The 12,428-nt window shown below is 42.9% G+C and overlaps 1 protein-coding gene across 1 annotated transcript in view; it reads right to left on the bottom strand.

Moving 5' to 3' along the window:
- Positions 1-12,428, bottom strand: part of Lrriq3 (leucine rich repeats and IQ motif containing 3) — a 165,894-nt gene that overhangs the window by 58,152 nt on the left and 95,314 nt on the right. The window contains exon 7 of the mRNA XM_008853646.2: positions 5,951-6,677. Within this exon, the coding sequence (XP_008851868.1) occupies positions 5,951-6,677 (727 nt within the window). The remainder of the gene's footprint in view (positions 1-5,950; positions 6,678-12,428) is intronic.

Genomic DNA, 12,428 nt, shown 5'->3' with positions numbered 1-12,428 from the left:
ACATTTACTGGATTATGGACCTTGCTGTGGTCACACTTACTGGACTATGGACTTTGCATTGGACATACTTACTGGACTATGGACCTTGCAGTGGTCACACTTACAGGATTATGGACTTTGAGCATGGCACACTTACCGCACTATAGACTTTGTGATGGTCACACTGGATTATGGACCTTGCGGTGGTCAGACTTACTGGATTGTGGTCCTTGCGGTGGTCACACTTCCTGGATTATGGTCCTTGCGGTGGTCACACTTACTGGACTATGGACGTTGCGGTGGATACATTTACTGGATTATGGACCTTGCTGTGGTCACACTTACTGGACTATGGACCTTGCAGTGGTCACACTTACAGGATTATGGATTTGCGGGGCGCACACTTACCGCACTATAGACTTTGTGATGGTCACACTGGATTATGGACCTTGCGGTGGTCACACTTCCTGGATTATGGACCTTTCGGTGGTCAGACTTACTGGATTATGGACCTTGCGGTGGTCACACTTACTGGAGTATGGACCTTGCAGTGGACACATTTACTGGACTACGGACCTTGCTGTGGTCACACTTACTGGACTATGGACCTTGCATTGGACACACTTACTGGACTATGGACCTTGTAGTGGTCACACTTACTGGATTAGGGACCTTGGGGAGGTCACACTTACTAGATTTGGACACTGCAGTGGTCACAGTTACTGGGCTATGGACCTTGCAGTGGTCACACTTACTGCACTGTGGACCTTGTAGTTGTCACACTTACTGGACTAAGGACCTTATGGTGGTCACACTTACTGGATTATGGACATTGCAGTGGTCAAATTTACTGGATTATAGACCTTGCGGTGGTCACAGTTACAGGACTATTGACCTTGCATTGGTCACACTTACTGGATTATGGACCTTGTAGTGGTCACATTTACTGGACTATGGACTTTGTGGTGGGCACATTTACTGGATTATGGACTTTGTGGTGGTCACATTTACTGGATTATGGACATTGCAGTGCTCACACTTACTGGGTTATGGACCTTGTAGTGGTCACACTTACTGGACGAAGGCCCTTGTGGTGGTCACACTTCCTGGATTATCGACATTGCGGTGGTCACACTTACTGGATTATGGACATTGAAGTGGTCACACCTACTGGATTATGGATCTTGCGGTGGTCATCCTTACTGGACTATGGACCTTGCTGTGGTCACATTTGCTGGACTAAGGACCTTGCAGTGGTCACACATACTGGACTACGGGCCTTGCAGTGGTCACACTTACTGAAATATGGACCTTGCAGGGGTCACAGTTACTGGACTATGGACCTTGCTGTTGTCACACTTACTGATCTATGGACATTGCAGTGGTCACACTTACTGGACTATGGACATTGCAGTGGTCACACTTACTGGACTATGGACCTTGCAGTCTTCACACTTACTGGAATATGGACCTTGCAGTGATCATAATTACTGCGCGGGGCCCACTTACCACGCTATAGACTTTGTGATGGTCACACTGGATTATGGACCTTGCGGTGGTCAGACTTACTGGATTGTGGTCCTTGCGGTGGTCACACTTCCTGGATTATGGTCCTTGCGGTGGTCACACTTACTGGACTATGGACGTTGCGGTGGATACATTTACTGGATTATGGACCTTGCTGTGGTCACACTTACTGGACTATGGACTTTGCACTGGACATACTTACTGGACTATGGACCTTGCAGTGGTCACACTTACTGGATTATGGACCTTGGGGTGATCACACTTACTAGATTTTGACACTGCAGTGGTCACAGTTACTGGACTATAGACCTTGCAGTGGTCACACTTACTGCACTGTGGACCTTGTAGTGGTCACACTTACTGGACTAAGGACCTTACGGGGGTCACACTTACTGGATTATGGACGTTGCAGTGGTCACAGTTCCTGGACTATGGACCTTGCTGTGGTCACACTTACTGTACTATGGATCTTGCAGTGGTCACACTTACTGCACTATGGACCTTGCTGTGCCCACTTACTGTACTATGGATCTTGCAGTGGTCACACTTACTGGACTATGGATCTTGCGGTGGTCACAATTACTGGACTATGGACCTTGCAGTTGTCACACTTACTGGACTATGGACACAGCAGTGGTCAGGCTTACTGGATTATGGACCTTGTAGTGGTCACACTTACTGGACTATGGACCTTGTGGGGGTCACACTTAATGGACTATGGATGTTGCAGTCTTCACACTTACTGGACTATGGACATTGCAGTGATCACAATTACTGGGTTACGAACCTTGCATTGGTCACACTTACTGGAATATGGACCTTGCGGTGTCACACTTACTGTACTATGGCCCTTGCAGTGGTCACACTTACTGGACTATGGACCTTGCATTGGTCACAATTACTGGACTATGGACCTGGCAGTTGTCACACTTACTGGACTACGGACCTTTCAGAAGTCAAACTTACTGGACTATGGACATTGGAGGGGTAACACTTGCTGGAATATGGACCTTGCGGTTGTCACACTTACTGGACTATGGACTTTGCGGTGGGCACACTTACTGATCTATGGACATTACAGTGGTCACACTTACTGGACTATGGACATTGCAGTGGTCACACTTACTAGACTATTGACCTTGCGGTGGCCACACTTACAGTATTATGAGCTTTGCGGGGGGCAAACTTACCGCACTATGGACTTTGTGGTGGTCACACTGGATTATGGACCTTGCAGTGGTCAGACTTACTGGATTATGGACCTTGTGGTGGTCACACTTACTGGACTATGGACCTTCCGGTGGACACATTCACTGGACTATGGACCTTGCTGTGGTCACACTTAATGGACTATGGACTTGCATTGGACACACTTACTGGACTATGGACCTTGTAGTGGTCACACTTACTGTATTAGGGACCTTGGGGTGGTCACACTTACTAGATTTGGACACTGCAGTGGTCACAGTTACTGGACTATTGACCTTGCAGTGGTCACACTTACTGGACTAAGGACCTTATGGTGGTCACACTTACTGGATTATGGACCTTGTAGTGATCACACTTACTGGACTATGGACTTTGCGGTTGGCACACTTACTGGATTATGGACATTGCGGTGGTCACACTTACTGGACTATGGACCTTGCGGTGGTCACACTTACGGGACTATGGACCTTGTGGTGGTCACACTTACTGGAATATTGACCTTGTAGAGGTCACACTTACTGAACTATGGACATTGTAGGGGTCACATTTGCTGGAATATGGACCTTGCAGTGGTCACACTCACTGGACTATGTACTTTGCGGTGGGCACACTTACCACACTATGGACCTGGCGCTGGTCACATTTACTGGACTATGGACCTTGCGGTGGTCACACTTAGCGCACTATGGACCTTGCTGTGGTCATAGTTATAGGACTATGGACCTTGCATTGGTCACACTTACTGGATTATGGACCTTGTAGTAGTCACACTTACTGGAATATGGACTTTGCGGTGGGCACACTTACTGGATTATGGACTTTGTGGTGGTCACATTTACTGGATTATGGACATTGCGGTGGTCACACTTACCGCACTATGGACCTTGCTGTGGTCACAGTTACAGGACTATGGACCTTGTATTGGTCACACTCACTGGATTATGGACCTTGTACTGGTCACACTTACTGGACTATGGACTTTGCGGAGGGCCCAATTACCGCACTATGGACTTTGCGGTGGTCACACTTACTGGATTATGAACTTTGCGGTGGTCACACTTACTGGATTATGAACTTGGCGGTGGTCACATTTACTGGATTATGGACATTGCGGTGGTTACACTTACTGGATTATGAATCTTGTAGTCGTCACACTTACTGGACTAAGGACCTTGCAGTGGTTACACATACTGGACTACGGGCCTTGCAGTGGTCACACTAACTGGACTAAGGACCTTGCAGTGGTCACACGTACTGGACTACGGGCCTTGCAGTGGTCACACTTACAGGATTATGGACTTTGCGGGGGGCACACTTACTGCACTATAGACTTTGTGATGGTCAAAGTGGATTATGGACCTTGTGGTGGTCAGACTTACTGGATTATGGACCTTGCGGTGGTCACACATCCTGGATTATGGACCTTGCAGTGGTCACACTTACTGGACTATGGACCTTGCGGTGGACACATTTACTGGACTATGGACCTTGCTGTGGTCACAGTTACTGGACTATGTTCTTTGCGGTTGGCACACTTACTGGATTATGGACTTTGTGGTGGTCACATTTACTGGATTATGGACATTGCAGTGCTCACACTTACTGGATTATGGACCTTGTAGTGGTCACACTTACAGGATGAAGGTCCTTGTGGTGGTCACACTTACTGGATAATGGACACTGCGGTGGTCACACTTACTGGACTATGGACATTGCGGTGGTCACACTTACTGGACTATGGACATTGCGGTGGTCACATTTACTGGACTATGGGCCTTGCGGTGGTCACACTTACCACACTGTGGACCTTGTAAAAGTCACACTGACTCAAGTATGGACCTTGCAGTGGTCACACTTACTGGACTATGGACCTTGCAGTGGTGACACTTATGGCACTATGGATCTTAGAAAAGTCACATTGACTCGAGTATGGACCTTGTAGTGGTCACACTTACCGGACTATGGACCTTGAAGTGGTCACACTTACTGGACTATGGACCTTACAGTGGTCACACTTACTGGACTATGGACACAGCAGTGGTCAGGCTTCCTGGATTATGGACCTTGTAGTGGTTACACTTACTGGACTGTGGACCTTGTGGGGGTCACAATTAATGGACTATGGACCTTGCAGTCTTCACACTTACTGGACTATGGACCTTGCAGTGATCAAAATTACTGGATTACGGACCTTCCAGTGGTCACCCTTACTGGAATATGGACCTTGCGGTGTCACACTTACTGTACTATGGATCTTGCAGTGATCACACTTACTGGACTATGGATCTTGTGGTGTCACACTTACTGGACTATGGACCTTGCGGTGGACACACTTACTGGCTATGGACCTTGCAGTGGTCACACTTACTGGACTATGGACTTTACGGGGGGCACACTTACTGGATTATGGACCTTGCGGTGGTCAGACTTACTGGATTATGGACATTGCAGTGGTCACAGTTACTGGAATATGGACCTTGCAATGGTCACACTTACTGGATAATGGACCTTGCAGTGGTCACTCTTACTGGATTATGGACCTAGTGTTGATCACATTTTTGGACTATGGACCTTGCAGTGGTCACACTTACCACACTATGGACCTTGCTGTGGTCACACTTACTGGACTACTGACCTTGCTGTGGTCACACTTACGGGACTATGGGCCTTGTATTGGTCACTTTTACTGGAGTACGGACCTTGCAGTGGTCACCCTTACTGCACTCTGACATATCGGTGGTCACAGTTACTGGATCATGGCCCTTGCAGTGGTCACACTTACTGAACTACGGACCTTGCAGTGGTCACCCTTACTGCACTCTGATATTGCAGTGGTCACACTTACTGGACTATGGACCTTGCGGTGGTCACGCTTACTGGACTATGGACCTTGCTTTGGTCACACTTATGGAACTATGGGCCTTGTAGTGGTCACGTTTATTGGACTACGGACCTTGCAGTGGTCACACTTACTGGACTATGGACCTTGCAGTGGTCACACTTACTGCTCTATGAACCTTGCTGTGGTCACACTTACTGGACTATGGACATTGCGGTGGTCACACTTACTGCTCTATGGACCTTGTTGTGGTCACACTTACTGGACTATGGACCTTGCAGTGGTCACACTTACTGCTCTATGGACCTTGCTGTGGTCACACTTACTGGACTGTGGACGTTGCAGTAGTCATAATTACAGGACCTACAGCTCTGGTTCTCTCCCCACCATGCCCACCTGCGTTCCTTCATATGCTTTATTAAGCTCCTCTGATATTTTTCTGCTCTTTGTTTTTGACAAACTGTCAGTTGTTTCTCTCTTAATTCAGCCAGGTTTTTTTTCATCCTGTCCGCTTTCAAAATTCCTCTGAGCATATGTGTGCGCTCGTTGTTCATGGTCTGAACTAAGAAGTGCTCTTCCACATTCATTTTTTTCTCAGCTAGAATCATAGCTCTGCGTGCTCTCAGTCTTTCAAGGTAGCTGTGTTTCTCTCTCCACATTTGCCGTAATGCTCTCGCTGCTCTCTCATTATCTTTTTCCATTAGTTCTTGTGCCGTATATTTTTTCCTACTTAAACTTTCATTGATGTTTAGCCTGGTTCTTTCCTTAGCAATCTGTGCCTTGACTACAGCTGTCTTTTTTCCCTTATCCTCTTCCTGACAGTGTGTTTCTACGTAGTATTTATCAATGTCATTAAGTGGTAGGAGTTTCATACCAGCTCTCTGTCTTGCTAAAAACTCTCTTCTTCTGTTCATCTCCTGTAGTGTCTCTCTTTTGTTTATTGGTTTGGTACAAGAGGGCAGAAGTGGCTGGAGATTTTCATGTATATAATCTTGTTTCAATTCTTTCAACATTGTACCATATTTCAGTGAACTTGGAGAATATATAGGGAGTCTGAATGCTGATGTCCTGAAGCTGATATCCAACCCGTCACCCTCTGTTTCATTTCTAGACCCCTTCTGGCCTGTGTCAGAAAATACAGACATACGCCGTAAGAGCTAAGAATGTTTTCTGTCCACATTACTTTGAAAGTGACATAAACAAAGTGGGGAAGAACTTCTTTTAAGTTCAAGTTTTTTCCCAAATTCCATTCAACTTGTGGTATTGGACAGAAAGCTCACTATTAAAGCATTATCAAATGGAAACCTGATATCTACCATCTCTTGCATTATTTCTCACAGTTACTTAACACACTCCTCAAGAGTATCACTCTGTCTTGATTCCCTACTTAGACTTACACACTTTAAAAAAATAGTTTATATTTAAAAATAATTTTTTAAAAAATAGTTTGTTAAAGGAACAGCTTCAGGTAAATTGAACTGAACAGAGTTAAATTGAGCAAAAGCATTCTGAATCAGGCAGCACCTGGAACCAGTGAAAACTGGTACAGGCTGTCCTATTCCACAAGTAGATGTTTGTAACAGAAATCAGTGGAATGTAAAGAAGTCACATAATTAGTTGCAGCTCAGTGTTAGCCACATTTACATGTAGTCTGCAATTGATGTAGCTCAGTTTCTGTGATTAGCTGTGACTTAGCCCTTTGTTTCAAAATAATATGCCTAAGGTAGGCTTTCTTTGTATACATATGGCTATATCCCTGTATGTATACAAGTGCACCCATGTATGCAATGCCCACAGAGGCCAGAAAAAGGCATCAGAACCCCTAGAACTGGGGTTACAGCTGGTTTCTAGCCACTATGTGGGTGCTGGGAACTGAACCCAGGTCTTCTGCAAGAGCAGCCAGTGCTGTTAACTGCCGAGCCATCTCTCCAGCCCCGTGTATTAGGTGTTTATGTTAAGCTGTAGTTTGTTGAATGAGCAATCAGGTAGTTTCAGGCCAAATGTAATTTAACAAGCTACTTTTATCCTACTTTATCCTGCAGTCATCAATGGTGTGGTAATTTGTCTTATTTTTATTAACTCTATCAGAAACTAGTATCTACCATCAAAATGCTTTTTCCTGATTTTGGAAAGACAGTTAAACCACTCGGCCTCCTTTGCTATGGTGAGTCAAGGTGAAGCGGAGCCCTTCTAAGACTGAAAAAGTACATTTGTTTGGTTTTGTTTTCTTATCCAAGACTTTTAAAGAAAAGCATGACTCCTCTGTATTTTCTTTCTTTCTTTTTCCTTCTGATCATTGCACAGACATGAAGACACAACCACAAGATGGGGGACCCTCAGGTCCCAGAACCACAGGCTGGAACATTAGCCACACCAGGTCTATCCAGTTGGGACTATCATGGAGCCCAAATACATGAGAGTTATTCATAAGACAAGATGCATGTCTGGATGGTTTTGCTATTACAACCAGCCTGACTGGTACCATAACCAATCATAGTGTTGTTTACATGTCTGCTCTTTACAAACGTACCAATGAATTCAAATCAGGAGATAAACGCAAGTACAAAAGATCTGCTTATTAACCTCAGGAAACAAATGTTTCCTGCATTTGACTGGTTTCCTCTGCTGATGAACACATCTCAGCTCCTCAAACTGCTAAGGATTTTTATCATCTCCATTACAAAATTTCTTAAATGTTTTTAGGCCAAAATGCCGAAGCTGATGTCTGTGGTTTTATGGGAGGGAAACTGGCCACCAAGAACAGGGTATCTGATGTGAACAGGCAGTGGAGAGAAGAGAACTGACAAACGCCAAAAGATTATCCACATGAGAACAGCAGACAACATCCATCATTGAAAAAGAAATTCCAGGTACCAGTTGAAATGGTAACACAGGAGAAATCAAAGGCAAAGTGTTCAAAGGTGAAAAAAATCCAAGATCAAAGCAAGAGCCTGGAAATCAGGGTAGACAAAGCTAGAATCCCACTGGCCCTTTTATCTCTAATTCTGCTAACAGCAGCTCTCTGCCCCAAGAATCAGTCACTGCTCTGGTCCTTATCTTCCTACTGTGGGATTCTTATCTTGTCATGCTCTAAGTACAAAGGAAAACAAAATGTCCAGGTTCCCCCATTGGCAAGATGAAGGATTCTGTTAAAAGGAAGCTGGGGGTCATGTGCATGGCAAAGGAGGTGCAGTTTCTCTCCTGGGGTACACACCACATCTTCCCCTCACTGGGCCCTTGGGGTTATTTTACGTTTTGTTCAGAGTGCTGTTCTTTCTATTTATATCTGTTCAGATTCTTTCCTTTCTTAAAGCCTTCTCATGCATCTTTCTAGAATCTACAAATGAGAACTGATTTTCTTGAACTCGAATGTCAGTTTCTCCCTTGTGTAATTTTTGGCTACCTACTGCTATTGTCACAGCAGGAAGTAGACCAAGCGTTCCTTGGTGGGAAGGAGGTGACTGCACCTGACCCCATCCCACTGTTCTATATACACAGCTTATGGAGTGATCAGCTCAATACTCCATGTTCAACAAGTATATTTTTGAATGGAGGAATAGACAAATAGAAAACCAAATCAATCGTCAAGAGTAATATCACTTATTCACACCATGAATCTTGAGTCAACCAAGTTCCATAGATTTGAATCTGATTTTGAGCATTATGCCAGCTAAGAAAGTTATTTGATTTCCTGGTTCTCAGATTCTCCACTTTTAGTATTAAAGATGGGTTATTCATATGCTAATTTCTTTATTCCTGTTCATTTAAACCTGGGGGCTATTTATATGTTCCTGTTCGAAAAGTATTCATGGCATTTGCATAATTTTTTCAAGGAATTATTTGGTTTTGTGTTACTGAATTATATGAGTTTCTTATGTATTTACTATAGTAACCCTTTACCCTATATGTGAGTTATAAAAACTTTCTCCTAGCCCATAAGCTGTCTTTTCATTTTGTCGATTATTCTTTTCCTGTGCAGGAAATATTTGATTTGATGTAGTCTTGTTTATTTTTGCTTTTGTTACCTGTATTTAAGTATATAAAAAATAAATCATTAGTAAGATCCATGTCAAAATCATGCCTCTGGGTTTTCTCTACAATTTCTCTACAATTTGAGTTTTAGGCTTTAAGTTCCTAATCAACCGTGAATTGATTCATGTGCGTGTCATTAAGTAAGAGTCTATATTTTTTCTTTGGAATACAGACATCCAGTTTTCCCAGCATCATTTATTGGAAGCTGTGTCCCTTCTTCACCACTCCTTTGTGGTGCCTGATACTGGTTGATACATGTGGTTTATTTATTGCATTGTGTCTGTTTTGGTGACAATAGAGTTTTAAGAATTCGAGTTATTTTTCCAAATGCAATACTTTTTCTTAAAGTCAGTTTGTATTTTATAACTAGAGTCTAACGTTCTCCAGAGCATATAGGTATGAAACAGGTATCAGAAAGCTAAATAGCAAATAAAACATTTAGGGACAGATTTAAATAATGAGATAACATATCTCAGCCAAGAAGATGATAAACAGTACTGAAAGCACTAACATATCTGGTGTTACATATCTTTCTAGTACAGATCTCTCTGACAAATCTCATCAGCTGATTTTTCTCCTGGCTTTCTGCTCTGTCTTACCTGTGTGTGAACACTGCTAAGGGCATGAAGAAGTCTCCTAGGTCCTGCTGAGAATGGTTACTGCTAGGACAGTGACTATGTTAGATGATAAAGTTGCTAAGGGGTTTTCAAATGGACATAATTACAGGTCCAAGTGAATAAGAGTTTGTGGAGCTTCCTCTAAGTTACATACAAGTCAAAAGCGATGATTAATACACCACTGTGCACAAGTGTCAGAGTATGTGATAGAGATCGGTGATCCCAGGTCCCCTTTTATCTGGAGGGACTCAATGCTAAATAAAATGTTTCAATAATACTTTATTACAACTTAGAATTGTATTTTAATTGGATGAATTGGCATGAATTTACTGCAAGTTAAATGGAGCAGGGTCAGCTGTCCATACCCATGGAGCGAGCAGTGGTATTTGTGCCTAAACTTGGGTATGAAGGGCATTGACATGAAATAATACCAACTCTAGTGTTACCATGCCGAGAGGAGGAGGATGCAAAGGTATTCACTTGGTGTCGTTCTGCATGTCTGACCCAGGCTGAGTGTAGGAACATGCCTAGAAGAACAATGACATGTATTTTCCAACACTGCTTGACACTGCTACCGAAATAGACTTTTATCCACCTTGCCAAGTCACAGGAAAACTGACTCAGATAATTCTACTTAACACTCTTCTTTCATGTAGTATATTTTAATTTAGAGAAAAAAGAATTGTCATTTGAAATGTAGGATTAGAAACAACAACTACTTCACCACTGACAAACAGTAATCCTGACATTGCATAAGAACCAGATGTTAAAGTAATTTCCAGCTGCGCACACAGAGCTCAAAGAGCACAAGAAGCCAGAATGCTGTGGTGGAGAGCTGGGCATAGTCAGAGGTGTCTGAAATTCTTAGTATTCTGGAAGTCTTCTAACACTCTCCATAAAATTAATGATTCTTATTGCCTTCCCGCTCAATAAAGATCTGAACAGACCATGACTGATGAGCAAATAGCAGGAAACAGAGAACCGCCACACGCAAAGGTTATGCTTATTTTTTCATGATCTTATAAAAGAATAGAGATCCTTCCATTAAGCTCTCCTCGGGTCAAATAATGGAGTCACAAGGGGCTGCCAGGCTGCCATGGAGATATGATCCACAGACCTTATGAAAGAGCTAGAGGCCCTTCAGGCTTGGAAACAGAAACCAACCCCGTTACAAAGAAGCCTTTTCTAATTCCCTTACCTTAAAAGATCCAGGATTCAAACACAATCAGAAGATTTTCTATTTCTATGGTTTCTCTTACGCTGTTTCATCTTTTTTAATGAAAAGGTTAAAAACTATTCCGTAAAATAAAACAATGAAACACTCTCGAATACTGTTTTATTCAATAACCAGTATAAATTAAGGTAATCTTTGACAAATCTCTGACTCTGTGTCTGGCCACTTAGAACTCAACCCTTATGGTAAAAATAGAAATTTAGGCCTGGATCACACAATGTGCTCCTCCCCCTAAACTCTAACAATAATCGAAAGGGCACATAGGGGTGAGCAGCACATGGGCACCCACTGCTCTGTGGTTTTGTACTCAGTGGAAATACACAATGAGACACTGTGGGAAGCTTCAGGCTCAGGGGTTTGAGTGTCCAGGGTGGCTCTGCACTCTTCCAAAATAAATCTTTTTAAGTAATATTTATCAAAGTACATTACAAAGGCCCAATTTTCTAGTAAGTCCCAACAATACAAGTTTGAAGCTGGAAACAAACACACGTGTGAAAAGCATGATGCAACTTCTGAGAACTACCCGTATGCACAGCCTGTTATAAGATAGAGGCCTAGGGCTCTTAATTGCTACTTATAACCACATTACAACTCATTTTTCTCTTTGTCCTAAATTATTCATTTCTATTTCATTTCAGAAGTAATTCAGCCTGATGTATAAATTATGACTATGTTTTAATTTCTTCCTTGATAATGGGCCTAGTATATTAAAAAATTCGTAGGCATTTATCGACTCCTGGATCTGAAATCTCAATCTGAGTGTTCTGTTGGTGTAGAAGACACCAATTCCCTCCCAAGGCAGCCACTTAAAGCTACATGAAAAGCTGAACACTATTTGGCTCCTAATATCATTTGATTTCATCTATTAACTTATCTATCTTTCAAAATATCCATTCATATTTTATAATCTTGCAAATTCAAGTCATACACACAGATTACATTTCTGACATTCTTATTCAACTCCTGGTTCTAATTCTCTAACTTTTTCTTT

The sequence above is a fragment of the Nannospalax galili genome, unplaced genomic scaffold (assembly GCF_000622305.1).
Source record: "Nannospalax galili isolate Female #2095 unplaced genomic scaffold, S.galili_v1.0 scaffold387, whole genome shotgun sequence".
Lineage (NCBI taxonomy): Eukaryota > Metazoa > Chordata > Mammalia > Rodentia > Spalacidae > Nannospalax > Nannospalax galili.
The sequence above is the reverse complement of the archived record's forward strand: the minus strand, read 5'-3'. Positions and strand labels throughout refer to the sequence as shown.